Source organism: Selaginella moellendorffii, unplaced genomic scaffold, assembly GCF_000143415.4.
Source record: "Selaginella moellendorffii unplaced genomic scaffold, v1.0 SELMOscaffold_11, whole genome shotgun sequence".
In the NCBI taxonomy this organism is placed as follows: domain Eukaryota; kingdom Viridiplantae; phylum Streptophyta; class Lycopodiopsida; order Selaginellales; family Selaginellaceae; genus Selaginella; species Selaginella moellendorffii.
Window position 1 is genome coordinate 2,734,284 of NW_003314272.1, and position 27,356 is coordinate 2,761,639.

The 27,356-nt window shown below is 48.2% G+C and overlaps 6 protein-coding genes and 1 non-coding gene across 7 annotated transcripts; 3 read left to right on the forward strand and 4 right to left on the reverse strand.

Annotated features, from left to right (window-relative positions):
- Positions 1–2,276: 2,276 nt before the first annotated feature.
- Positions 2,277–3,563, reverse strand: LOC112345975. Its single transcript, XM_024673861.1, has 3 exons — positions 3,460–3,563; positions 3,051–3,409; positions 2,277–2,990 (listed from the first exon to the last, which is right to left on the reverse strand). Exons 2-3 carry the CDS (start codon positions 3,400–3,402, stop codon positions 2,347–2,349), a joined length of 996 nt encoding a protein of 331 aa, XP_024529629.1. The 5' UTR covers positions 3,403–3,409; positions 3,460–3,563; the 3' UTR covers positions 2,277–2,346.
- Positions 3,564–3,583: 20 nt separating this feature from the next.
- LOC9659177 (UDP-N-acetylglucosamine 1-carboxyvinyltransferase) lies at positions 3,584–5,929 on the reverse strand. Its single transcript, XM_024673860.1, has 6 exons — positions 4,855–5,929; positions 4,633–4,783; positions 4,281–4,565; positions 4,071–4,227; positions 3,937–4,015; positions 3,584–3,881 (listed from the first exon to the last, which is right to left on the reverse strand). Exons 1-6 carry the CDS (start codon positions 5,583–5,585, stop codon positions 3,677–3,679), a joined length of 1,608 nt encoding a protein of 535 aa, XP_024529628.1. The 5' UTR covers positions 5,586–5,929; the 3' UTR covers positions 3,584–3,676.
- A 94-nt stretch (positions 5,930–6,023) lies between these two features.
- TRNAM-CAU lies at positions 6,024–6,108 on the reverse strand. Its single transcript is given in 2 exon segments — positions 6,024–6,059; positions 6,071–6,108. It is a non-coding gene; the product is annotated as a tRNA-Met (tRNA).
- An 81-nt stretch (positions 6,109–6,189) lies between these two features.
- Positions 6,190–6,876, forward strand: LOC9659178. Its single transcript, XM_002968845.2, has 2 exons — positions 6,190–6,353; positions 6,464–6,876. Exons 1-2 carry the CDS (start codon positions 6,209–6,211, stop codon positions 6,787–6,789), a joined length of 471 nt encoding a protein of 156 aa, XP_002968891.1. The 5' UTR covers positions 6,190–6,208; the 3' UTR covers positions 6,790–6,876.
- Positions 6,877–7,134: 258 nt separating this feature from the next.
- Positions 7,135–7,898, forward strand: LOC9651468 (outer envelope pore protein 24, chloroplastic). Its single transcript, XM_002968846.2, has one exon. The coding sequence runs from the start codon at positions 7,135–7,137 to the stop codon at positions 7,786–7,788; it is 654 nt and encodes a 217-aa protein (XP_002968892.1). The 3' UTR covers positions 7,789–7,898.
- Positions 7,899–7,915: 17 nt separating this feature from the next.
- Positions 7,916–10,828, forward strand: LOC112346033 (pentatricopeptide repeat-containing protein At3g09040, mitochondrial-like). Its single transcript, XM_024673990.1, has one exon. It carries the CDS (start codon positions 7,946–7,948, stop codon positions 10,502–10,504), a length of 2,559 nt encoding a protein of 852 aa, XP_024529758.1. The 5' UTR covers positions 7,916–7,945; the 3' UTR covers positions 10,505–10,828.
- Positions 10,754–12,310, reverse strand: LOC9651469 (trihelix transcription factor ASIL1). The gene is made up of 2 exons (XM_024674002.1): positions 11,944–12,310; positions 10,754–11,879 (listed from the first exon to the last, which is right to left on the reverse strand). The coding sequence occupies exons 1-2, from the start codon at positions 11,953–11,955 to the stop codon at positions 10,839–10,841; spliced, it is 1,053 nt and encodes a 350-aa protein (XP_024529770.1). The 5' UTR covers positions 11,956–12,310; the 3' UTR covers positions 10,754–10,838.
- Between the last annotated feature and the right edge of the window lie 15,046 nt (positions 12,311–27,356).

A 27,356-nucleotide genomic window follows, 5' to 3' on the forward strand; every position in this document is an offset into this window, starting at 1 on the left:
CGATTAACGAGGCGAGTTCTCTCTCTCTCTGTGCTTTCGTCGTCGCCTCCATGAAATCGAAATCTATAATCTAATCTAGATACATCTATATAATAGATAAAGAAGAAAGTTCACGGCTCATGAATACACTAAAGCGGAAGCTGGAGATGGGGTTTTTAAATGCGCTGGTTTGACTCTAAGAAAGAGATTACCCCTTGCTCGCTTGGTTGGAATCGATTTGGGGCGGAGCGAAAGCGACCTCAGCAGTAGCAGCAGCAGCAGCAGCAGCAGCAAAAGCTGCTTGCAACAAATACTACTGTTGCGAGCGCTGTACGTGGCTTTCATGGCCAATGGTGGCGGTAATGTCACTCGGAAACGATAACTTAGCCCAGCCATGGTGCTGCGCTGTGCGCTGCATACTGCACGGTATACAGCCACCCACGGCTGCATTTGCTTCTGAACGAAATACATAGCTATTCATTCAATAAATCTAGATAGTATACTACTAGTAGTAGTACGTAGCCTTTTACCCGTGCTGCTTTCTTTAAATCCTGGCCTTGTGCTTTCTCTGCCTGGCGCAAGAACAACCTGAATTCCTACTTCGGAAAAGTTAGCGTAATGGCAGCTGACCCTTGACTGGATTCCTTGTCGCAAGTACAACCATTATATGTTAAGCTTGAGTCGGTGATCATATGCGGTTCGATCAGATCAAAGCAAGCTCACACTTCTTTCCTTTTGATCCTTGAATTAGTTCGTATTTGCTTGGAGATGTTTGAGGAGTACCATGTACAAAGGTCCAAAGTTACGAGGCCTCGGCTCTTTTGGCAAACCGTTATTGAGGAAGGCTATGTCGTTGTCGGCAATGGCGAGGCGGAGGGAGCCCGTGGAGAATCATCGCAGCAAGTAGCCTAGCAAGTGGCGTTTTATAGTTGATCGATCAGCGGAGTTGGACTGGGGCATTGAAGGGGAAATAGCAAGTACGATTCGATTCAAACAACAACTAAAAATCTGTCGATCCCGTGCAACGACGTTCAAACGGATGAAATCCTCGGAACAAGACCTTTTCTCCAGTCAAGGCAACACATGCAAAATATTTGAGAGTACAGGAAAACGGTATTTGCTCTCTTAAGCAAGAAAGTGTAAACTTAAGATGTAGATTTTTTACTTATATAATGTAATAACAAAGAATGAAATATAGTAAGAAATTCAATTTTTTTCAAAAGCTAATATAATTTGTTAATTTTACAATACTTTTTTAATTTGCTTCATGAATTCCTTAGTTAAGAGTGTGTACGTGTGTTCAGTTGGGTGTATTATATCCCAGAAGACATAATCACTTGGATTCTTGCACAACCCACTAAATGTGTTCTTTTGTGAAAGGCAGTTGGGGCAACAACCACCAGCTTTCTGAAATCCAAACCTCTTTGGATTCTCCACATATGATTTAATCAAAGAGTAACCATCCACAAATGCTCCTTTCATCCCTGGAAACTTCTTTGCCACCCCCAAAACAATCTCCCGGGCTTGTATATTGAATTCTTCCACCAGATTGTTAATCTCACTCACACATCTCCCTCCCGAAGTCACAATAGGCGAACATCCTAGTGCCCCAACACTAGAGTAGATAATCTTCCGAAATCCATGATTGTACAGTTTTTGTAAGCCCTTCTCAAGTGATATTAACATTGCTTTCAAGTCAACATTAGCGATGTCTTGAAGATTTGCTGCAATATCGTTCCCACCAGAAGATATCACAACCACAAATTCATTGAGATTGAGATTCTTCTTGGAGAGCTGCGTGAGCTGCTTTAGCTGCTCGTTAAACGACACAACGCCCCAGTCCGAGTGAGTCGAGTCAAGTAAACCACTGCCGTCTGAAGCAAAGTTGATGCTTAGTGGAAGTTGCCTCCCAGCTTTCAAGCCCAGGAATGGTCTTGAAAAGGGCAAACCTATCGCCTTGTTTATCAGATCTGGAATTATAAACCCATCGCTACACCTCCCGGATGGCTTGCTAAACCTCGTCTCCCCATATGGCACAAAATCACAGCGCGAAACTGAATTCTTCACGTATTTGTTTGTGCCCACGTCGAAGATTGAATCACCCATGTAGATAGTCCCGAGTTGAGGAATCGACCTCCCATACACGCACACGCAGAGAGCCAAGATCGCAACCACGAACACTAAGATCCTCGACCACTTCGTCATTTCGCCAAAACCTTATGGCAAAACCTAATGCACAAGCTAATTTATATAGAGTTAGGGAAAAAGGAAAAGGTTACTGACTAGTTATGCAAAGCTTAAGGGGATAGTTGAGTACCTTTAAATACGTCAGATAGCTAAAATTTTAGCAAACTTTGGATGCATTGTCTACATGATATCATAGACAATAATAAACTGAGGAAGGATGGCAGCATTATCATACACTACAAGCTCATCAAAGTTGAGTATCCCTCCCACTTCACCAGACACGGAGTGATAGCCATCCGGTGGAGCAACCAATTCGGGCCTGTCCTCGGTCACCTTGAACACTCGCCCAGCCAGAACCTTACACACGAGCATGGCATGGTGCCTGGAAGCCGAGGAGCTGCCGTAGGCCTTGACATAGTCGTTTGCCTTGCTGCTGGTTGCCGTCACATAGATCCCCGCCCCAAACCGGAGGAATCCATCCACCTTTGCTTTCTTCTTCTTGAATCCGGCCAGGATGATGTTGCAGAGGCTGCACGAGAGATTGCTGCACAGTGACTGCTGCTGCGGCGTCCCGAGCCCGCACAGGACCGTCGTGCCGTGGAAGCGCAGGACCTCGTTTCCATTCTTTCCAATCTTCTCGTCCCTGCTCCCTCTCTGGGCCATCAGCTTTTCTCTGTAGTCCGCGAACCGCTTCACCCTGTGGCCCGGATTGTACACGCGGAGGATGTCAATGATGGACGCTTCGCTGCCTGGATGATTCCATTTGGCACGGAAGTATGCCAAGACTCTTCCTCGTTCCGGGTCGTCCTTGCGCATGCTCTCCACTGAAAAAACACGGGTAAATAACGAGAGAGCTTCTGGAAACTGGCCAGAGGAGTGGTTACCTGCGTGCTTTACCAGGAAGTGCTGGTCCAGGTACTGCGGGGAGTCGAACTTCGCGCCGCACACGAAGCATGAGAAGTGCTTTCCCCCGTCCCGTGGGCCGGACACCTTCATATGCGCTGCTGACGACCGCTGGTGCTGATGGAGCTCATGGTGATCCCGGAACTTCGCTCCACAGTCACTGCAGGCCAGGACTTTCGGAGTAGGAGTTGGGGCCGAGGGAGCCTTGATTGAGCCAGAACATTGGCCGTGACTATCTCTGAAATGTTGTAGCATGTACTCCTTGCTCGTAAACGACCTCAAACAGCCAGGAGCTTTGCAGGGGACCCTTGCTTGAGCATGGAGTTTAGACATCTTCGAGCTGAAAGAGTAAGCAGGATCGAATTTTTACTGAAAGAGAAACCTCCTTACCTTCCACGCTTTTTGGAGCGTTCCCCGTTCTTGCAAATAGAGACGTTTTTCGTACGCTGGATTGTCGATAATCTTCTTCTGACTTTCACGACATCCGACAAATAACCACTGATTGGTCAGCACGGTGGAGAAAAAATTTATTACCTCCTCAGATTATCGTCTCAAAATGAGGAACAGCAAAAAGAAATCACAGCACAAAACTGCACGAAACGTCTCGTCAAAGTGTCAGCTCAGACGGCAAACAAGCTTTCCTAGTTAGTTTGGCCCCGAGTTTGGCGAGTTTAACATCGAGTTTTTCGTAGCCCCTGTCAATGTGACTGACACCTTCAATAGTGGTGACGCCTTCACCAGCCATTCCAGCAAGAACCAAAGCGGCTCCCGCTCGTAAATCCGTTGCTAGAACCGGGGCTCCGTATAAAGAGCTGCCAAGAAACCACACGCATGATGTTGCAAAAGAACGACCCAAAAACGCTATACCTTCCTTGGTCCTTGCCACTTATAAATGCTAAGTTCTTGCTCACTCTTATTTTAGCTCTCAGCTTTTGAAGCTCCTCCACTGCACAGTACCTCACCATGAAAAAGCAGCGCAATGGAACACTCAAAGTTTTTACCGTGCCGCATCCTGTTCTCAAATACAGTTTCTTCCACGATACTTTGTCCGCAACAAGTTGTCATAAGAGATGACATCTGTGGTTGCAAGTCAGTAGGAAAACCAGGATACGGAAGGGTTGTCACATCCAGACTTTGGAGACGCGAACCGCAAGTCACCTGCACGAACTCGTGGTACATACCACCAAGCCACTTGATCACGAGAAATTTACCTCAAGCCCGTCGGGTGCGGTTTGCACAATTTTGCAGCCGATTTGTTGTAGCTTGCTCACAACAGCAACCAAGTGTCGAGGCACAACTCGAGACATGGAAATGGATGACCGTGTTATGGCTGCGGCCATCAAGAATGTCCCAGCTTCAATGCGATCTGGAATTATCGTAAACGACGTCCCGTGCAATCTCGGGACCCCTTCGACCGAGAGACACTTGGTTCCTGCACCAGTTATGTTTGCACCACAAGAGTTCAGAAACTCCGCAAGATCCACAACCTCGGGTTCCTGAACGACGTTAATTCTTTCCATGCATTACGTTTCATGAGAAGGCAGCAACGTAAGAAAATCATACCTGAGCGACATTGTACAACGTCGACTTGCCATCTGCCAGTGCCGCAGCCATCATCAACGTCTCCGTCGCGCCAACGCTCGGATAGTCAAGACAGAAGCTCCCACCGACCAGTTTTGATCCATTCGCTGCTCGAGCATGGACTTTCCCATGCCTACAAAGTACAACGTTGGATGAGTTGTCAACAAGGAGAAATAAAAAAAAAGGAAAGGAAACATCACTAGCCTGATTTTCACTTGCGCTCCCAAAGCTTGCAAGCCACGGACGTGAAGATCAATCGGTCTAGCTCCAATGTTGCAACCACCAGGTAGAGGAACTAGCGCTTCACCCTGTCGTCCCACAAGAGCACCGATGACAAAGAAGCTCGCTCTGAGCTTCCTCACGACGTCGGGGCACGGCTCCACCGAAGTGATATGACGAGAGTCAATCACAATGTCGCAAGCCTCTCGTCTGATGCGCACCCCGACTGACTGGAGCACCTGGAACATCCTCCGGATGTCATGGAGGTCCGGAACCATCCGGAGGCTGACTTGATCGTTGGTACACAAGGCACCAGCGAGAACTGCTAGCGCCGAGTTCTTGGCACCACTTATCTGGACGTGGCCAGATAGAACTGTGCCGCCTTGGATCTCAAGGCACTCTGGATAACTAGCTGGAGCTCTGGTGAGTGGTGGCAAGCTCGATGGATTGGTGCTTACCAGATTATTCTTCTCGTGTATCACCGGAGCTGCTTGAGCGTGAGCGTGAGCTGGAGTTGGACACGCAAATGTCCATCTGGAGAAACGAAGATCTCTTCTACTAAATCCGCTGCTCCCGACGCGGCGGCTGGCGATTCCGTGAGCATGCAGGGATCGCGATGGCCAAGCGGAGAGGATTCCGTCGGCATTTCCCCAGCTGTGGTGATTGAGCGCCAGGCACGAGCAAGCGAGCCCGGCCATGGCCGCAGCAGGAGCCATGCCCCTGCCAGACTCACCGCTATGGCGCGCCACAGATTATCGATAGCGCCCGCATTGTGATGCCTCCTCGCCTGTAAAACCCTAGCGCTGGAGAGAAGAGCGAGCAATGCCGCAAAAGTCTTTCCAAGACCTGATTGGAGCAGCGATCTATGCCCTAGACGCTCTGAAAATCAGGGGATCGCGAAATATTTCGATGCTTCGCAGCCCTATAGCGCGATTGATGAGGAGCACTAAAGAAGAGCTTCTTTATCCTGGCAATGCCAGACTAGAGAATGCGTGTCTCTCAGTGGAAGCTTGAGAGAGAGAGGCGAGCGGCAAACAAGCAGGCAATGACGTGGGTCCACGTGGCAAAAAGAATACGCTGATTGGTTGTCGGGGATTTTCATCATATGCCCATGTTTTTCATGCCCTTCATAAAAAGAACAAAAAATAAGTCGTTGGGGTGAGAGAGGCTCGAACTCTCGACCTCAGGATAACTCAGAAGCTATGAGACCTACGCGCTAGCCAACTGCGCCACCACCCCCTGACAGTATTCTTTTCAAACAAAAGCTCTTTATACGAGGAAGCATGGCACTGTTAAAACTAAAGGTTTTAGGGTTCCTGTAGGGGAGGGGAGAGGAGAAATGGCCAATAGGAATGGGAGCGACGACCAGCACGGCGAGGTGGAGAACGCCCCTCCCGCGGAGCCGAACGACGAAGAGGACTCTTTGCTGATGCGAGTCAATGCGTATCTCGGCGATGCCCCTCCCGTCCCCGATCCGGCCGAAGGTGAGTGTTCGATCGATCAATCCCGCTGCTAGCAATGTTTTCCCCATCCGCGATCGATCGACCAATCCCTCCTCGCGCGCTGCTAACAATGGTTTCCCCAATCCGCGCAGTGGAGGACGCCGAGAGCTCGCCGGTGTGGCTGGCCGTGGAGGAGAGCATCCGGCAGCACACGAGGCCCGCATTGGAGGAGGCGGTGAAGCAGGCGAGGGCGGAGGCCTCGGCGCAGGCGACGCGGGAGCTGCGCATGGAGCTCCAGGCCCTGGCACAGGATAGCTCCGCCCGGATGGAGCGCTTCAAGGTGGAGCTGGATCAGGAGAGGGCCAGGGTCGCGGAGCTCAGGGAGGAGCTCGCCATCGCCAAGGCTCAGGCCGTGGAGTCCAAGATCAAGGCCAAGCTCATGCTCGACTTCGCGCTCAACGAAAGGCTGTTCATCTAAAAGCTCCCTTCTCTTTAGTTTTAGTGCCTTTAATTTTGACCTTTAAGACTGGTCTACGTTTAAGGGGAAAGGGAATATGCTTTTGTAGATTGCGAATCGCTAGACACGTGGACGGCTGTAATTTAAACTATGGCTTGGGGCGTGGGGAGCCCTAACCGATGCCTGCCCGGGTGGGATGAGGAAAAGCAGCCTGGGCATTGCCGCCGATTTCCAGCAATCGGCATCGTCGCCATCGCCAGCAGCAGCGCTACCTCTCCAATCCCTAGCAGCGGCAGGAGGAAGATCTAGATCATCGCTGCCGACTGGATCGTCGCCTGGATTGATCGATCGCGGGTGTGATCTGGGATGAAGAAGGCGAGGGCGAGCGTTCTCACCAAGTATGACTCGGGCGGCGGACAGGTGGTGGTGGCATCGGTGAGGCTGGGCGTGGACGATCTCCAATTGCGGGCCTCCTGCTCCGATCGGACCTTCGTGCGCAGCGCGGGGCTCAAGGGGCTCACGGTCGGGGTGGAGAAGCCCGGATCGTTCGCCCTCGAGTACGATGTCCACGAAGCAGTGCCGCGCTTCCAATTCTCGGGCGTCGGCCGGCTGCTCAACAAGGATGTCCAGGTCTCCTACACGCACCAGCCCAAGACCCGAGACGCGCTCGTCGTGGATGGGATTCTCATCGCCAATCCCGCCAACAAGCTCCACGGCCGGATGATCTTCCCCACCAACAAGGGCCATGTCAAGATGTGCTACGTCCACAATGGCCACACGAGCATCGAGCCGGGGGTGGAGTTTCCCAGCCGGGCCTGGAATCTGGGGATCGCGCACAAGTTCCCCGGCAATCACAACGTCAAGGCGACCTACGATCATATGGTGAAGACGGTGGGATTGGCGTGGAGCAGGGATCCCGAGAATGGCAGCGGCGCTTGCAAGATCTCCGCCAATGTGCCGCTCCAAGAACCGAAGAACGTCCGGGTGCTCATGGAGAAGGTGTGGAATTTCGACTTCTAGATCTGCGGCGGCGGCGGGGAAGAGTGGAGAGATTTGACGTGGATTTCTTCCTTTCCCCCCCTTTCTTCCCCCATTCTTTTTGGTGAAATAAAACTTTAGGGTTCTTGGAACTCGCTTCTAGGGTTCTTGAGAGAACGCGGCGAGCGATTCATCATGTATGTGTCATTTCTGGCACTGTCTCCTTAGATCAGAGCACTTGCGGCGGAATCCGGGGCGGCATTGCGCGTATGGCTGGGATTCTCGAAGGTATCTGGGAAATCACTTCGAGGTAGAGGATTTCCAGGACCAGGAGGGAGGATCGCGCACACAGGAGCTTCTCACCGCATTGAAGGCATGCAGCAGCGCCAGGGATCTCGACATCGCCCGGGCGATCCATGCCCGCGCCCTTCACACTGGGCATTTCGGCAATGTGTACGTGGCCAACACGGCCGTGGACATGTTCGCGAGCTGTGGAAGCCTGGCGGAGGCCCGCGGCGTTTTCGACCGGATGCCGTGCCACAGCGTGGTGTCCTGGAACGCTTTGATCCTCGGCTACGCACAGCACGGGGTGAAGGAGGCGGCATTGGCATTGGATTTGTTCCGGGGCATGGAAGCTGAGCCGGATCGCCGGACTTTCGTGGCGGCTCTCAAGGCTTGCAGCACCTTGGCAGCGAGCAGCGAATCCAGCAAGCTCGGGGCCCTGGAAATCGGCATGGCGACGCACTCTCAAGCTATCAAGGCTGGATGCGATGCTTTCAACTACGTCGCGAACACTATGGTGGATATGTATGCCAACTGCGGGAGCATGGCCGATGCTCGCAAGGTCTTTGACAGGATGGAGAGCTGGGACGTGGTGTCCTGGAATGCGCTGCTGCTGGGCTATGCCGAGAATGAGGAAGAGCTCGCTTTGAGGGTCTTCTCGTGCATGGCATCGATCGAGGATGCTCCGCAAAATCACCTGACTTTCGTGGCGGCGATCAAAGCCTGCACGAATTTGGCGCCCAAGGAGAAGGGGAGAAAAGTTGATGGGAGGCTTCTCAAGGTGGCGGCTCTGGAGAGAGCCAGTGATCTTCATGCCCAAGCTACCGCGAGCGGTCACGAGAGAAACGCTAAAGTGGCCGGTGCTTTGGTCGACATGTATGCGAAGTGTGGGAGCATGGTGGCTGCTCGTCGCGTCTTTGAGAAGTTTTCGCCCCTGGACGTGGCGCTGTGGAACATTTTGATGCTGGGCTACGCGGACAACAAGGAAGCCGAGCTGGCTTTGGAGGTTTTCGAGAGTATGAAGGCACAGGGCTTTACACCCAACTCCAGGACGTTTGTGGCGGTGCTCAAGGCTTGCACCAGCCTAGCAGCAAAAGAAGAAGGGAGAAGCCTGAACGGGAAGGTGGTGAAGCTTGCCTGCTTAGAGAAAGGTGTAGCCATCCACAGGCAAGCTTTGGAGCTTGGCTGCGACGGTGATATCTATCTAGCAAGCACGCTGGTGGACCTTTACGCGAAATGTGGGAGCTTAACAGATGCTCGCAAGGTGTTCGATGCAATGCTTCGCCGGAATGAGGTCTCCTGGAACGCACTGATACAGGGGTACGTTGAGAGCAACGAGGCGGAGGGAGCTCTGGCGCTTTTTTCAGAAATGAGAACTTCCACCTGTGCGCCGGACGCTCTAAGTTTTGTGGCGGCCATTAAGGCATGCACCGCTCTGGGTGCTGAAGAGCTTGGCAAACAGCAACCCGACGGCAAGCTCGTGAAGGTGGTGTCGTTGGAAAAAGGCAGGGCAGTTCACGATCAAGCTAGAAATTCCGGCTGGGACGCCAACACCTTCGTCAGGAATTCGCTGGTGGACATGTACGCAAAGTGTGGCAGCCTGGAAGACGCACGCAGGCTCTTGGACGGGATACCTGGTTGCGATGCGGTCTCCAAAACAGCTCTCATGCAGGGGTATGCCGAGAGTGGAGACGGAGAGCTTGCGCTGGAAATCTTCTGGGCTATGGAGTCGAGAGACGCACTAGCGTTTGCAGCAGCTCTCAAGGCCTGCGGAAGTATAGCAGCTCTGGAACCCGGTAGACGGATCCATGCAGAAGCGTGCAGGGTAGACTTCGGACGGGATTCACTGGTACCAAACGGCGTAGTGGATTTCTATGCAAAGTGCGGGAGCATGGACGCTGCTCAGCACGCCTTCGACTCGCTCCAGAGCAGAGACTCTGTGAACTTCACGGCACTGATCGCGGGGTACAGTCACCAGGGAGACAGCAGCGCAGTGTTCGATCTCTTCCATGCCATGGAAGACGAGGGCTGCGACGCAAACGCAGTGACCTTCGTCAGCCTCCTCACGGCTTGCAGCCGAGCAGGGCTGGTGCGCAACGGACAGAGCTATTTCAGCGCGATGGCGGCCAAGTTTGGAGTGAGGCCGGGGCTGGAGCACTACGTGTGCATGGTGGACATGCTGGCCCGCTCGAATCACCTGTCGCAAGCGCTGGCGATGGTGGAGGGGATGCCGTTCCAGCCCAACACGGTGCTGTGGACGTCGGTACTGGCAGCCTGCTGGAAGTGGAAGAATGTGGAGGTGGGAAAGGTGGCGTTTGACGCGTTGGTCCGGCTGGATGAGAACGAAAGCGCGGCTTACTTGCTCATGGCCAACATCTATGGAAGCTGCGGTCTGTGGGAGGAGCGTGCCAGAGTTCTGGAAGCGGCTACAGGAAAACAGGTTCCCAGGTTGTGCCAGGAATTTGGAAGCAACTAGAGAGATAGGATGGGACCGACTGATGACGGAGGGGCTGATGGTCATCGAAAAGAATGAATGAAAGCTCCAACTTTGGAGTCAGGGAAGGGATGGGCTGATGATCATCGAAGCAGGAAGAATGAAAGCTATGAAAGCTCGAACTTTGGAATCAGGGAGGGGCTGCAGGAAGAACGAAAGCTACAAAAGCTCCAACTTTGGAGTCACTGGAAAGACAAGAACAACAGGGGAGACAAGAACGAACGCAGCGGAGAATGGAAGTCAGGAACAATGGTATTACAGACAAGGGAGCAGAATTATACAGATAAATGAGGAGATCATCCACCAGATCATGGCATCAGCAGCCTCGCCGCCTCTTACCGATGACCCGGACGATCTCTTTGGTCACCTCGAGCTGCATCTCGGCGATCTGGAGCTGGAAGGCCCGGCTCTCCTGGCTCATCTTGAGCTGCGCCTCCACCTCGAGCTGCTTGCACCGCTCGAACGCCTGCGTGTAGTGATTGAGAGCTCCCACCAGCAGGTTGATGGCCGACGACGTGGAGCTCCTGCCCGACTTCTTGCTCTTCTTCCTCACCGACGCCGCCGCCGCTACAGCCCGGAAGTCGATCTCGTCGGCCCGCTCGCTCGTCGTCCTGGGCGACGACACGGTCGTGTGCTGCTGCTCGTCGTCCTCATCGCCGCCACCTTCTTCTCCAGCGTCGCCACCGTCAGTGCCGCCGCAAGCGCCTCCATGGCCGGGTGGCTCGTCGTCGTCGTCGTCGTCGTCGTCGTCGGGATCCAGGTTGGTGGGCGACGAACAGTTCCTGGCGGTGGTGGCGGCGTCCGCGTTGTTGCTGTGGATGGCGGCGGCGATCCTCTTGGAATTGGAGTTCCCGGTGGCGAGCGCGGCGGAGGAGAGCTTGAAAGTCCTGCCCAGGATGGAGTCCATGCGGTCGAAGAAGCGCCAGGTCGGGGGGACGTCCGCCTGGATCATCCGGAGCTTTGACTTCTTGTAGAGGCGGATGAGAAGATCCACCTTGTTCTTGCACTGCTTCCAATCGTAGCTCGTCTGGAAGGTGGAATTCAAGGTGTCGGCGATCTCGCGCCAGTGCTGGCTGCGGAGGTTACCCATGTTGAGCTTGATGACCTTGATGTCCTCGAACTGGTCGATGAGGCTGTTCACCACCGCCGTCGGCCATAGATCTCCTCCTCCTCCACCGCCGCCGCCGCCGCCGCTAGCTCCTCCGCCAACGCCACCGCCTCCTGGCGCCGCTCCCGCCGCCGCCGCCGATCCATTGTGACCCAATTCGTCCGCCGCCGCAGCTCCAGCGTCACCGCCCAGCTGCTGCTCGTGCTCATCAGACACAGTAGTGGATTCTCCTCCGGGAGCTGCGATGACCTAGGAAGATCGGGGCATGTCAAGAAAAGAGGAAATTTGGGGAATTGCGAGGGATTTTTCTTACCGCTTCTCCCATGGACTTGGAAGAGATGGATCGAGTAGAGAGGAAGACCCTAGGTGCGTGCGTTAGAGCATCAGTAGCTTAAGAGGGGAGGTTGGCTATGGCGGACAACGGCGACGCGCATGGAACCGCCGGCGGCGCCACATGTGATCCCCGCTGGCTGCATGCCGGAAATGCCGTCCACAGTGACGCGCGGGTATCCTGCCGCACCGCCCCTGACACGGTACTCCACCGCCAGGGAAAGATGCCACCCACGGAGTGGAATATGCTCCAGCTTTGAAAAATTATAAGGCATAAGAGCGGTTTGCTTGTGTATTTTACATCCTAGAAATCGTCCAGCTGGGTGGGAGTTTGATAGAACCTTTTTTTAATCTTTAGGGGGCTTTGATTTGAGGAGCTGGTTTTAGATGAAAACTCTCTTTCCATTGAATTACTAGACAACGTGATTGAATTGCTAAGATTTGGACGCTTGATCCTTGCGAATGACTGATTTGATACCATAGTATTTAGAACTTAATGCTGCAATCCAGTAGTGCGTATCTCCAGAAAGTGTATTGAACAAACTTGTCACTCAAGTTATGTGGTGTGGAAAATTTTATAGGTCATCTTACTGATACTTCTTTGATCTCTTGCAGACACAGCTAAGTTGCTCTCTACGAGCATAATGACTTTGTATGGCAATCTCTCATATACATTGTGATAATTGAGTTTAAGGTAATTATATCTTCTATGTAGTTGTCTTGAATATTGAAAGTTACATATCAACAAGTCTTTCAAATATTCTCCTCTTACAAGTTATTTCTTTTGTTAATCCTTTTAATTCTCCTTTACTAGTAATATTACTAATGCTAATAGTAATAGTAATATTAAAATTAAAAAGTTGAGACTATGAAGTTATTACTTTTTTATTTGCTTGACTAGAAGAAGTGTTCTTTGACAAGCCTAGACAAAGGATAAAAATATAATCGGGATAGTGGGGGAAAATAGAGATTAGATTAAAAATGTGTGAGGAAAAGTGACTTATGGATATTATTTTTGCTAAATATATAATAGGGATAGTGGGGGAATAATTCATATTGAGAAGGAGAAAATAATGCAAATAAAAATAGGAATAAATATCTTAATTAGGCTTTAGACCCTTATTTATATACAAGAATTTATGGATTGGATTCAACTAATATATTATAGTACTATAACCTCAATACATACATATTGCACAAATAGAATCAAGCAAAGCAAAGTCCCTTGCAAAAGTAGAGCACACATTATTGTCAAGAACATGACCATCACCTGGATCACAACATAGTAGCTAATAATCACTTGAAAGCTTTGACAGACCATTTTGAGTTTGGAAGCACCTCTATATATATATTGATACATATATTTACATACCTTATATTAGGACATGGTTTTTACTTTATATCTTATAGTGATTTACCACCATAAAGTAAAACTTACCCTCACATATATGTGCCAAGAGCAATGAAGTGAGATTTAAGTTTCAAAGCTTGGGCCATTGAACAAAGGGATGGAGCCAAAACTCTTGAACATATAATCAAAAAACAAATGAATGAAAGCATGGAGTGATAATATAATAGTTCTAATGCATGCAAAATAGAGCCATATAGAGTTTAGTATTATTTAAGCATATCGATAGTCTATTGCAAAGATATAGATACTCTATTAGCTAGCATAGTATGAAATTTAGGTTTAGACTTAAGCTAAATGCAAAATAAGGATATATACACTTAATAGGGAGCTATATTATGTCTCAAATTGGTTTGCTATACCTAACTTACCTATTATCCAAACTATACATTTAAAACCCCCTATATGAAAGCATATATAAAAGCATATTTTAGGCTTTCACCCCAGTCCCAAGAATTAATCTTTAGGATAATCACTAAAATTTATTAAATATAGAATGGTGCTAACTTGTGAATTTAGATGTGAAACAACACCATCATATTCAAGATAACTTTTACATTTTGTAAATATGCTTTACTAATAAATGTAATTTCATAAATAGCAAAGAGACCGAACGAAAGTAATATATGGAGAATGATAGTGAGAGTGTCTTGAGAAACATAGTAAATCATTATTTAATATTGAAAGACTAGACTCAATATCACAAAGGTTCCTAACACTAGCAAGTGCAAGCCAATATATAAGTTTCTCATTCCAAGTTGAGTATGCTCACCAAGAAATACATAGAAATTTTTACCTTATATTTATCTAGGATAAGTACACACATAATGACTAATTTTTCAAGTAGTTTTGGCAAAGACTAATAAAGAGAACCAACAACATCAACCTCTTGCTAGTGGTAGGAAGATAAGAATATTTGAAAGGACTCACAAATAGGTAACTTTTAATAACTGTAATCACCTTTTTAATACTTCCCCTTCAGAAGATGAAAAAGTGATGAAAATAAATTAAGTGGAATATCTAAAGCTTCTACTGGATAGTTATAGATTGCTAGAAGAAACTAAGTGATGATGGGTATAACAAGTCTAAATAGAACCAATGCTTCAAAAAAAAAAACCTACTAAATCACCAACATAGTTGTTAAAAATTATAATAAAAATAGAACCTTAAGTATAAGCTAATTATAAAATATGAATGAATTAGTTGTAACTCCATATGCAAATGCTAAATGCATGAACTTGAAGGCATAATTTTAAACCAAAGCAAAATACTTTGAAAGCTACTATAATCCATAAAACACTATTGTAACAAATGAGACATCCTATCTCTAAGTTTGCCTATTGGCCATCTTTCAGGACTATTGTTAACTCTAAATTATAACTATCAGCAAAACTTACATCTATATCTTCTCTTTGGTCAACCTTCAAATGCCATATTAACTCAGACTTATAACTTTCATCTTAGTCCAACACAATATTCACTTTGTTCATCTTCTATAGTTTCTTCATTCCTATTTACTCCACTATTGTATTTATTTGTCTTCACTTCATCATTAGGGCTAAATTCACATTTGTCCTTCTACCTCTCCTTTGAAGAAAAAAGAGTTCAAAATATTGGGACAAAAAGGAGATAATGAGAAAAATTAAAAAGACATATTGTGGAAGAAGTGGATAAAGAAACATCAAAAAAGGATTTTTACCAATTTTTTAAAGAAAAAATAAGGATATAAAAAGAGAATAAATGACTTTCTATTATAAAATACTTTAGCCATTATAAGATAAGTAATAAATTCATACTAATCAAACTCCTTAACATACAACTCAATACTTCAGATAAGAAAATTAATAAAAAAGTCCAAAAGGAATATATAAATTTCACTCATAAAGGAAACTTAAATTTAACTCATAAATTTAAATTTTTTTACTCATAAAGGAATATATAAATTTCTTAATATTAACAGTAAAATAAAGATTGTCAATAGTATTTACAACCAAAGACAAGCAGGCAACCTAAAACTTTAGCAAAAGTGAATCAACTCTTGAAATAAAGAAATATTCAACACCAAAACTAATAAAAAACTTTACCAACAAAAAAATCAAGATTCTCCTCTTTATACACATACTTAACATTTAAATTAATATAAAGAAAATAGAAAAAATTCAACTCAACACTAGATTGAAAATAAGAATCATAAGAGTCATAAATAATCGATATACCAAAAGAATTAAATACTACAAATAAAAAAGAAACACTAAGAACATTAGAAAGTAGCTCATGCCATGAAATAAAAAAAAGGTTAAGAAAGAGCAGAAGGCAAAAAACAAAGATCAAATAGCAAATTGAAAGATTGATCTATAAAGTCATAAATTCATCTCTAAACTATCTTTATAATATAAGGAACCAACTCCCTGAGGTGTCATATGCTAAAGGATCCCTAAAAGGATAATTGGAATGGTAAAGTCTTTATCAGATAAGACTGAGTCTAAGATCGAGTCCAAGACCGGCTTTGAGACCGAGTTCAAGACTGAGTCCAAGATCGAGTCCTAGACCGAGTTTGAGACCGAGTCCGAGATCAAGTTCGAGACTAAGTCCAAGATCGTGTCCAAGACAGAGTCCAAGGTCGGGTCCGAGATTGAGTCCGAGATCGAGTCCGGGACTGAGTCCGAGGTCAAGTCCGAGATTGAGTCTGATGATAAAGAGTTCATCGGATGAGACCGAGTCTGAGATTAAGTTTAAGATCGACTCTGAGACCGAGTTCGAGTTTGAGACTGACTCTGAGACTTAGTTTGAGACCAAGTCCGAGATCAAGTCCGAGATCCGAGATTGGGCCCAAGACCGAGTCTGAGATCGACTCTGAGACAGAGTTCGAGGTCAAGTCCGAGATCGAGTTCAGGAACGAGTTGGAGGTCGAGTCCAAGATTGAGTCTGAGATCGAGTCCAAGACCGAGTCCAAATGCTAATACAGGTCGTGGGGTGAAAGCCCAAAGCATGTGTATCGAGGGGGGGGGGGGGGGGGGGGGTTTCAAAAGTATAATAGGGATAGTGAGGTTCAAGAACCAGTCTTGAAAGAACTCTCTAGTGGTGCTTCTAAACTGACTTGAAGTTGAGACTAGGGCTTAAGGGCCTTGAGTGGGAGTGAGCATGGACTCGGGTGGTGCTGGAGGGGACACCTAAAGAAGTGCTCAAGAGCAACTCTCACTCCTGGAAGGGAAACCAACTGCAATGCTCCCGACTTATGTGGAGTGGTGCCCCACTTAAGTACCTTGCGGCTCATTGGTCCTCACCCCACTCCAAGGGGCTTGAGCCTTCCCTTCAGGATGGAAGTGGGGGAGTAGAGGTACCCATACTGGGCCATTAGGCCATGACGTTTCCCCTCTGTGTCTCGAAGCAAGTGTTGCACCCAAGGCTTGGGATTTAGAGGGTCCCATGATCAAGTCTTGTTGTACCAAGGGATGTTAGAAATCTGGAGACTTGGTGTGTTTGGCTGTTTATGCTTGCAAAGAGTGTAGTCGAACTTTAAGTCCAGTCTAACCTAGGGAGGGGGATTACGAGAGATTTGGGGAATGTGTGGATGGATGGCTAACGCTCCATTGCTCGTGTAGTGAGTAGTTGAAACCAAGTAGGGGCTGGTACAATAGGTGGGAACCTTGGTGAGGGAACTTAATTAAAGCTAATGTAGTGTTGGTGGGATAGACGAGGTAAGTTGACAAATTAGAAAGGAAAAATTTGTGGCTTACAATTTGGTATCGGAGCCTTTTCCTCAGTTCTAGTGAAGAATAAAGGCAGATTGCTAGGAAATGGCAAAAGCAAGGTATAAAATAACTAACACGGAGACAGAACTTCCTCAAGAGCTGGAGCCTCCGGTCGAATAAGAATCTATAAATGAGGATTCCCTGCATGAGGAGGACTCCAGTGAGGAAACTTGCAAACAGGAGTCTAGTGGTGAGATTTAGTTGTCCAAGGCTTGATTAGACATTCTAAAAGGACAATTGGTATAGACTAATGCCCTATTGAAGACTCTTATATACAAACTAAAGCATGATGAGAAGTAGAAGAAAAAACGAAAAATTGCAAATGCTGGTAGTGCAAAAGGCGTGGACCTTTCAGCAGGGACTAAGGCAGAACTAAACAAGGTCAAACAAACTAAAGTGGAATCAGTCCCTCAAGTAGTTCCCAAATACAAACCAAAGCCCCCACTAATTTTCAAGGGAGTGAATGATTATACGGTGGTGGAGGATTGGTTTTACGATATGGAGGATTACTTTCGAGTGTTGTGGTTATCGAGCTTGGAGAAGGTCCCATGTGCAAAACCATACTAGGTAGATAATGCCAAGTCTTGTGGAGAACAATAGACGCCAACATAAGACTGGTGGCCACTTGGGAAATGATGAATGCGAGGATTCATACAACTTACATTCCTCCAAATGCTACTCTACACCTAAGGGATGAGTTGAGTAGGATAAAGTAGACTGGAACCATTCAAGAGTATGTGAATGCATTTATGGCAAAGAGGATATTTGTCACGGATATGGGTGATATGGATGTGTTCCATGCCTTTATATCAAGCTTGCAAACCTGGGCTCGAGGCAAGATGATGCATTAGAACCAGACTAACTACTATAAGCCACAAAGTTTTTCCTTTCCAACTTGCCAACTTACCTCGTCTATCCGACCAACACTGCCTTAGCTTTAACTAAGTTCCCTTACCAAGGTTCCCGCATATGGTACCAGCTGCTACTTGGTCCTACTTGGTTTCAGCTACTCACTGCATGAGTAACGGAGTGTTAGCCATCCATCCACGGATTCCCAAATCTCTCCCAATCCCCCTCCCCAGGTTAGACTGGACTTAAGGTTCGGCTACACTCCCCGCAAGCACGAGTAGCCAAGCACATCAAGCCTCCAGGTTTTTAACATCCCTTGGTACCACAAGACTTAATCATGGGACCCTCTAAATCCCAAGTCTTGGGTGCAACACATGCTTTGGGACGCTGGGGCAAAACACCATGGCCTAATGGCCCAGTATGGGTACCTCTACCCCCCCCACTTCCATCCCCAAGGGAAGGCCCAAGCCCCTAGGAAGGGCGAGGACTAATGAGCCGCAAGGTACTCAAGTGGGGCACCACTTCACATGAGCCGGGAGCACCATAATCAGTTTCCCTTTCGGGAGTGAGAGCTGCTCTTGAGCACTTCCTTGGGTGGCCCATCTAGCACCACCCAAGTCTATGCTCACTCCCACCCAAGGCCCTTCGGCCCCAGTTTCAACCTCAAGTTAGTTTGGAAGCACCACTGGAAAATTCTTTCAAGACTAGTTCCTAAACCTCACTATCCTTACTATACTTTTGGAACCTCCTGCAGCCCCCCCCCCCTTGGGAGACGTACGCTTTGGGCTTTCACCCCTTGACCTATATTAGTACTCGGACTCGGACTCGATCTCAGACCCGACTTCGGACTCGGTCTTGGACTCGATCTCGGACCCAATTTCAGACTCAACTTCAGACTCGACCTTGGACTCGGTCTCGGACCCGATCTCGCATCTCGGACTCTGTCTCGAACTCGGTCTCCTAGTCGGCCTCCGACTTGATCTCAGACTCTATCTTGAACTCGGTCTCAGAATCGATCTTGGACTTGATCTCAGACTCGGTCCCATCCGATGAACTCTTTATCATTTCGGTCATGCTTTTGAGGATCCTTTAGCCTACGACACCTCGAGGAGTTGGTTCCTTACAACTCCACCACCTATAGAAGAAGTTCGATGCCCACATCGAACGTCTCCTTTTATCCTACGACTTGTTGATCATGTCTCCGAGGGCATCCCCCCATTTAGCAGTGTGCCTAAGTTAACCTCCCCGGCCAAGAGCCCATGACAATGGAATATAGGTGTCCCTATACCCCTCACCCCACCACGCCCTAGCATGAGGTTGGGACTTGAACCCAGCCTTGCTTTATTAAGGGGTTGGGACTTGAACCCAACCTTCCTAGAATATGTTTACGGATTTGACATCCCCGCAGGGAGTCGGGCATACTTCTCTACGCCTGGTCGACCTAGCTAACCCATGCTAATTAACTTACCTTCGGCGTGCTTTCAGGTCCCAACTGTCAGGAATCCCCCAATTCTTGCCACATTCCTGACTCTCGCCGGATTCCTGACCTGCAGACCACATTCCTGACTCTCGAGACACTTCTCTATTCTTGACTCTCGAGACACTTCCCGATTCCTGAGTCTCGAGCCACATTCCTGATGATGATGTGGCGCCTCCTCGACCTCAGCTGTATTTAGGCTGTCCTCGATCCAAGAGTGGTGGAGCTTCATCAACCTATAGTATATATAGGTTAGCCTTGTTCCATTTCTCCACAATCTGAATCAACACCAGTCTAAGGCCTCTTCTTTGTTTTCACTAGCTTTTTCTCTTTGTCTTTAGCATTTTCCAGTCTTGATCTTGTTGGGGGTCTTGACAGTTTGATTCAGATTGTGTTTTTTGCTTTTCTTTTAGCTTGTTTTGATTATTTGATTGCCTTTGTCTTTTCCCCCCTTTCTTTTCTTTCTTCTTGCCAATGGAGTCTCCAAGCCATCCTGATTTCTTTGCCGAAGTCCTTGCAAAAATCCAGTCTGAGAATACCGAGCTGAAGGCGACCCTTCTTCGCATGCAGCAGGAGCTTGCTTCACTTTCCGCTCAAGGATCCAGCAAAGTTCCTGAACCGAAGGTGAGTTTCCCGGCGAAATTTTCAGGCAAGCGTTCGGAGCTTCGTGGATTTTTGAATCAAATGGAGCTGATCTTTGCACTTCAACATCGGCGGTACCCCACTCCCGAGTCTCAAATCGGCGCGATTGGGACGTTGCTCGAGGGTGCAGCTTTGTCATGGTTTTCTCCTCTTCTGGAGAAGAGCATGAAAGGGGTCGTGGTTCCGGAGCTGATGGATCTTCAATTGTTCAAAGAGAAGCTCGAAGCATGTTTTGGCGAGACGGATCGGGTTCGGGCTGCTACCACAAAGATGAGACGTCTCTCTCAGGGGTCTCGTCCTGCCTCGATCTACGCTGCAGAGTTCCAACTCCTTGCCTTGGACACTCAGTGGGATGAGCGGGCCCTGATTGACCAATTTCGTTTCGGCCTCAACAACGGTGTCAAGGATTTGTTGCTCACCATGGAGGATCCCAAGGACCTGTCGGACGCCATCAACAAAGCTGTTCGATGTGACAATCGTCTCTTTGAACGTCGTCAGGAAAGTCGCCGCGCAGCTGTTTTTCCGTCCCAGACTCAGGAATCCCAGCTTGAGTCTTCGGGGCATAGTCCTGAACCTACTGCTCCGGTCCCGATGGATATTTCTGGTACTCCCCGACTCATTAGAGGGAAGTTGAGTCCTGCTGAGAGGCAACGTCGAATATCTCATAATCTTTGCCTCTACTGTGCTGATCCTAATCACAAAGCAGCTGTGTGTCCCAGGAAGCCTCCCCGATTGCTCGAGTTCACTCTACCTCAAAGTCCACCACTGTTGCAGTCGGGAAACGACCCTGTCCAAACAGAGTAGGAGCTGTCTGTTTGGACTCCCCAAATAAAAATCACTTTTCTTCCTTATCAAGCTCCTCACCACCTTTCATCAAAGCCACCACCAATTCCCGCAACTTCCGCGTCCCATGTCTCCTTTCTTTCACCGAACAATCAGGACTCAAGGCTTTGGCGCTACTGGACTCGGGTGCAACTTCCTGCTTCATGGACACGGACTTTGCTGCCCGACATCACGTTCCTCTTTCTCCTACCATACGGGATCTGAGGGTTGAAGGCATCGGCGGGCATTTTGTGTCTCCATCTTCTGGACTTAGGGAAACGTTGCCCGTTCGAGTACACATCGGGTCCACCGTCACCGATATCGCCTTCAACATCATCAACAGCAAGTCTTCCTCTGTGGTGCTCGGTCTTCCTTGGTTCCAACTACATCAGCCTTAGATTTGTTGGAAGGACTTACAGCTCATCTCTCCCACATCACCATCTCCCACGGCTTCCCCTGGTGTTCATCGAGTCCGAATCAGGAAAAGTTCCCTAAACTCAAGTCGGGGTTCTGTTCCTGACTCTACACAGTTTTCATCCTCTTCTTTTTTCTCTCTTCCATATTACACTGGACAGTATCCTCGTCTCATCATTCCATTTAGTCGTACTCCTCCTATCTCCACAATCACTATGAAAGAACTCCTTCATGAAGAACCTCTTTTTCTTTTTGCTTTGCATGTTTCTCCTGTCAGTCTTCCTGAGAAGTATCATGATTTTGGGGATGTGTTTGACAAGAAAAAAGCTAGTGTACTGCCTGTTCATCGGCCTTATGATTGTCCCATTGATTTACAGGAAGGAGCGTCACCTTCGTGGGGGCCTATCTACGGGTTATCCCCGTCCGAGCTTAAGGCCCTCAAAGAGTACGTGGATGAGAACCTTGCCTCGGGCTACATTCAGCATTCGCAGTCCCCGGCTGGAGCGCCTGTCTTCTTTGTCAAGAAGAAGGATGGGAGCTTGCGGCTAGTCATCGACTACCGAGGTTTGAACAAGGTGACTGTTCGGAACCGTTATCCACTGCCCCTGATCTCGGACCTGTTGGAACGCCTCGGCGGTGCCCGCTTCTTCACCAAGATCGACCTCCGTGGAGCATACAACCTGATCCGGATCCGGCCTGGTGATGAATGGAAGACTGCGTTCCGAACCCGCTATGGCCACTTCGAGTACACTGTCATGCCATTTGGCTTGACAAATGCTCCAGCGGTTTTCCAACACATGGCGAACGACGTTTTTCGGGAGTTTTTTGATCAGATGGTGATCGTCTACCTCGATGACATCCTCATCTACTCAAAAACTCAGGAGGAGCATGACGAACATGTTCGCAAGGTGCTAGCGAAGCTGCGAGAACACAGCCTATACGCGAAGCTTGAGAAATGTTCCTTTGATCAGCAGTCTGTGGAGTTCCTTGGGTACATTGTCACTCCTGAGGGTATCATGATGGATCCTGCAAAAGTCAAGACTATTCTCGAATGGGAGCCTCCACAATCAATGTCAGACGTTCAGGTTTTCCTTGGCTTTGCCAACTTCTACCGCAAATTCATTGATCACTACTCTGACATTGTCCTTCCTCTCACACATCTCACTCGCAAGGATGTTCCCTTCTCTTGGTCTGCTGCTGCCCAGCAGGCTTTCGACACACTCAAGGCGGCCTTCAGTTCTGCTCCTGTCTTGATCCATGCTGATTCCTCACAACCTTTCTTCATCGAGGCTGACGCCTCCGACTTTGCCATTGGTGCTGTGCTATCTCAACTCGGAGCGGATCACGAACTTCATCCGGTCGCTTTCCATTCTCGGAAATTCCAGCCTGCGGAGATCAATTACGAAATCCACGACAAGGAGCTTCTTGCCATCGTGGATTCCTTTGGAGAGTGGCGCCGTTTCTTGGAGGGGGCGAGCCATCAAACAACAGTCTGGACGGATCACAAAAATCTCGAGTACTTTGCCACTTCCCGAGTTTTAAGCCGTCGTCAAGCAAGGTGGGCACAATTCCTGAGTCGGTTTGACTTTGTTATCAAGTACAGACCTGGAAAGTTTCAAGGCCTTCCTGATGCTCTTTCAAGGCGCTCCTATCTCAGTCTCAGGCCTGGTAATCCTGCCTTCGATCAACAGGATCAAGTTATCCTTGGTCCTGATCGGCTTCAAGTTATGGCAATTTCCCTGGCCCCTCAGGACTCCTCCTTGATGGATGCAATCAGAAACGATCTTCAATCCGATGATCTCGCTAGCGACATTTTTCCCCATCTTCAGGCTGGACACCCAGTGACTCCCGACTGCCGGCGATTTGACGAGTTCGAGTTCTTAGATGGCTTATTGTACCGTGGGGAGCAGCTTTACGTTCCTGAAGGTGATGCTCGAAGGTTGATCCTGATGGCGTGCCACGATAGCCCGACTGCTGGTCACTTTGGCATTGCGAAAACCTATGAGCTAGTTGCACGGGACTTTTGGTGGCCTCACATGGACGACTACATCAAAGCTTTTGTTACCTCCTGTGACACTTGTGCCCGGAATAAGGTACCTCGCCACCTTCCTTCAGGTTTGCTTCGTTCCCTTCCGGTCCCTTCAGGTCCTTGGGAATCCATCTCCATGGATTTCTTGAGTGATCTTCCGAGTTCTGGAGGCTTCAACAGCATTTTAGTCGTGGTGGATCGCTTCACAAAGATGGCGCACTTCTTGCCATGTACCAAGGAGTTTTCGGGCGAGGACATGGCAAAACTGGTATTCAGGGAAATTTTCCGACTTCATGGGATTCCTACAGATGTGGTTTCGGATCGGGGGCCTCAGTTCATCTCTCATTTCTGGCAACGGTTTTTGCAGTTGCTTGGAGTGAAGGCCAACCTCTCTTCGGCATATCATCCTCAAACTGATGGGCAGTCCGAGCGAATGATTCAGACATTGGAACAATTCTTGAGGTGCTTCATCAACTATCATCAGGATAACTGGTTCGATATCCTTCCCCTTGCTGAGTTCTCCTATAACAACTCTGTTCACTCCTCTCTTCGACTTTCCCCCTTCTTTGCGAACTCTGGCTGAAATCCCCGATTCAATCTCTCACTTCCTTCTCCATCTGAATCCTCTCGTTCAAATCCCCGCTCTGAATCATTTCTCTCCAACCTTCAGGAAATCCACAACTCCATCTCCTTCCACCTCCATCGTGCTCAGGAATCTCATAAAACATTTGCCAATGTCCATCGTCAGGATTGTCCCCCTTACAATATCGGGGATAAAGTCTGGCTCCTCAGGCGAAATATCTCCACCACTAGGCCCTGTCCAAAACTCGATTTCAAACGCCTTGGTCCTTTCCCTATCACTGCCATCATTAATCCTGTCACTTATCGCCTTGCACTTCCCTCCTCATATCAAATTCACCCCGTTTTTCACTCCTCTCTCCTTGAGCCTTATATTCCCAGTCCTATTCCAAATCGGGTCATTCCTCCGCCTCCACCAGTGCAGCTCGAGGATGGGTCTGAGTATGAGGTTCAGGACATCCTTGATTCCAAGATTTCACGATCTAAACTCTACTATCTGGTGGACTGGAAGGGTTACGGACCTGAGGAACGCACTTGGGAACCTGCGGACAACCTGATTCATTCTCCTGACCTTGTTCAGGACTTCCACCGCCGCTATCCTTCTCGTCCCAGTCCTCATTCTTTTTCTCCATCTCCCATCCCTCGCCGCTCATCTCATCCTCCTCTTCGTTCTCGTTCACATCCTCGTTCCACTCGTTCTTGAGGAGGGGGTGCTGTCAGGAATCCCCCAATTCTTGCCACATTCCTGACTCTCGCCGGATTCCTGACCTGCAGACCACATTCCTGACTCTCGAGACACTTCTCTATTCCTGACTCTCGAGACACTTCCCGATTCCTGAGTCTCGAGCCACATTCCTGATGATGATGTGGCGCCTCCTCGACATCAGCTGTATTTAGGCTGTCATCGATCCAAGAGTGGTGGAGCTTCATCAACCTATAGTATATATAGGTTAGCCTTGTTCCACTTCTCCACAATGTGAATCAACACCAGTGTAAGGCCTCTTCATGGTGTTCACTAGCTTTTTCTCGTTGTCTTTAGCATTTTCCAGTCTTGATCTTGTTGGGGGTCATGACACCAACATATGCCATTGCTCAACTTCACAGATTGATACTTTGATTGAACTTTGCATAAGTACATAGAGTTCTGCCTTGTAGAAATTCCTCCACTAGATCTCACACGTTCGCTAGGTTCTCCTTCGGTTCCCATGTTGCTTTGTAATGTGGAAATCCTTTCCACTTCACATGGAACTCTCTCACCTCGTGTCCTTGTCGCTTGCTCTTGTGTGCATTGAGGATAGCCTCGACTTCGTATTCCTCTTCCCTTTTGATAACCTTAGGTAAAAGTTTTACTTGGTCCTTGCGAAGTAAATCCTCAAAATACGGCTTGAGTAAGTTCACGTGGAACACTAGGTGCATCTTCCCTATCTCTCAAGGAAGTCAGAGATGGTAAGCCACTTTACTGATTCGTGCTTCAATCTCGTAAGGCCCCGTGAACCTGCTTAAGGAACTCAAGATCAATTCATTTATAAGAATACATGCATTTTTACCTCTGGGTCAACTTCCGGCTGATCCCATTTGGTAGCCTGAGGTTTTTGGTGTACAACCACACCTTCTCCCTAACTTGGAACTCTACATCTCGGCGCTTCTAGTTTGTGTACTTGGTTTGCCTTTGTTGAGCCCGTTCCAAAGAATCCCTCACTAGATTCTAAATGTTGAGTTTTTCCGCCGTGAATGCCTCCACTACAAGTAACTTTCCATGATACTCGGCCACACCGAGTTTTACAGGACCTTCAATAGGTTGCCCATTGATGACTTCCCATGGACTCACCCCGATACTCGAGTGTGGTGAATTGTTATAGTACATTTCCGCAAGTCCCAAATGACTTACCCAATCGGTATGGTCTCCCGAGACATAGCATCGCAAATAATCCTTTAACTGCTTATTCACCTTTTCTGTTTGTCCATCTATCATGAAGTGTTAGTGCCATCCAACTTGACTTAATACCCAATACCTGTCTAGGGGTGATAGGCTGTGCTGAATTTCAATTTGGTGCGATACTGTTCCAGGAGAGTTCTTTAGAATCTCATGGTGAAGATCTTATCTCGATTTGAGATGATCTCTTCTAGCCTTCCCCGCACTCGAACTACTTATTCGAAGAACAGCTTCGCCACATCTTCCGCACCCACTTCCGTTGTGGTGGGTATGAAATGTGCCATTTTTGAAAATCGGTCCACCACCACGAATATAGCATCAAACCTCTCACTTGGGGGGAGTCCCGTGATGAAGTCCATCGTAAGATATTTCCATGGACGATCTGGAATTGGGATGCTTTGTAACAAGCCCCCACTAGCCTTAGTCACAGCTTTGACCTGCTGATATGTTGGACATGTCTTTATATAGTCTTAGATGTCCTTAACCATATCTGGCCAGTGGTATTTCCTCTTGAGTAAGCTCATCGTTTTGGGCACTCTGCCATGTCCTGCAATAGGTCTGTCATGACACTCTTCTAAGGCTACCTTCCTTAGTTCCTCTTCTAGAACATACACCCTCATTTGTTTGTAATAGATGAGTCCATTGCGTTCTGCATAGCCCATTTTCTCTTTCGTTGGCAGCTCATCTCTTTGGTGAGCTTCCCATGCCTCTAGATTCCTCAACAACACTTCTTGTGCTAGACCATCATTCTTATATGTTGTCCGCACATCATCCCAAAAGGTTGTTGTCGTGCTGGATATCGCCAACTTCAAGCTCGCTTTTCGACTTAGCGCATTCACCATGAGGTTGCTCTTCCCAAGCTTGTACAGAATCTCATAATCAAACTCGGCCAAAGTATTGGCCCACCGACCCTGTTTTCCTCTCTGGTTGGGCTATGACAAGAAGTGTTTCATTGCCACATTGTCCATGTAAACCTTGAAGTGTCTCCCAAGGTAGTGTTGCCACTCCTTGAACGCCTTGATCACCACAAATAATTCCTTCTTGTGGGTAGGCCACTTTCGTTGAGCCTTGTCCAACGTCTTTGAGAAGAACGCTACTGGATGGTTGTATTGCTTCAAAACTGTGCCCAACGCAAAGTCTGAAGCATCCATTTCTACCTCAAAATCCTTACCAAAGTCTGGTAACGCCAACACGGGAGCCTTCCTCAACTTCCCCTTGAGGTGGACAAATGTTGCCTCATATTCTGCTGTCCATACCATCTTCCCTTTTCCCATTTGGTCTGTTAAGGGCAGGGTTACTCTCGAATAGTGTCTGATAAACTTTCGATAGTAGTTGCATAGCCCCAAGCATGCCCTTAACTCGTGTACATTCGATGGTCACTCTCAATCCTGGATCGCTTGGACCTTCTCAGAGTCCACCTTGAGCCCGTCCTTGCCCACCACATGCCTGAGAAATTTTACCTTTTGTTGAGCAAAGTCATATTTGCTCTCT

Coding starts and splice junctions, on each gene's coding strand:
- LOC112345975 (XM_024673861.1), bottom strand. CDS start 3,402: ATGTCTAAACTCCATGCTCAAGCAAGGGTCCCCTGCAAAGCTCCTGGC. Junction 2,991..3,050: donor CTTCCTGGTAAAGCACGCAG/GTAACCACTCCT, acceptor GTGTTTTTTCAG/TGGAGAGCATGCGCAAGGAC.
- LOC9659177 (XM_024673860.1), bottom strand. CDS start 5,585: ATGGCTCCTGCTGCGGCCATGGCCGGGCTCGCTTGCTCGTGCCTGGCG. Junction 4,784..4,854: donor GGAGCGCAAGTGAAAATCAG/GCTAGTGATGTT, acceptor TGTACTTTGTAG/GCATGGGAAAGTCCATGCTC. Junction 3,882..3,936: donor AGTGGCAAGGACCAAGGAAG/GTATAGCGTTTT, acceptor GTTTCTTGGCAG/CTCTTTATACGGAGCCCCGG.
- LOC9659178 (XM_002968845.2), top strand. CDS start 6,209: ATGGCCAATAGGAATGGGAGCGACGACCAGCACGGCGAGGTGGAGAAC. Junction 6,354..6,463: donor CGTCCCCGATCCGGCCGAAG/GTGAGTGTTCGA, acceptor CAATCCGCGCAG/TGGAGGACGCCGAGAGCTCG.
- LOC9651468 (XM_002968846.2), top strand. CDS start 7,135: ATGAAGAAGGCGAGGGCGAGCGTTCTCACCAAGTATGACTCGGGCGGC.
- LOC112346033 (XM_024673990.1), top strand. CDS start 7,946: ATGTGTCATTTCTGGCACTGTCTCCTTAGATCAGAGCACTTGCGGCGG.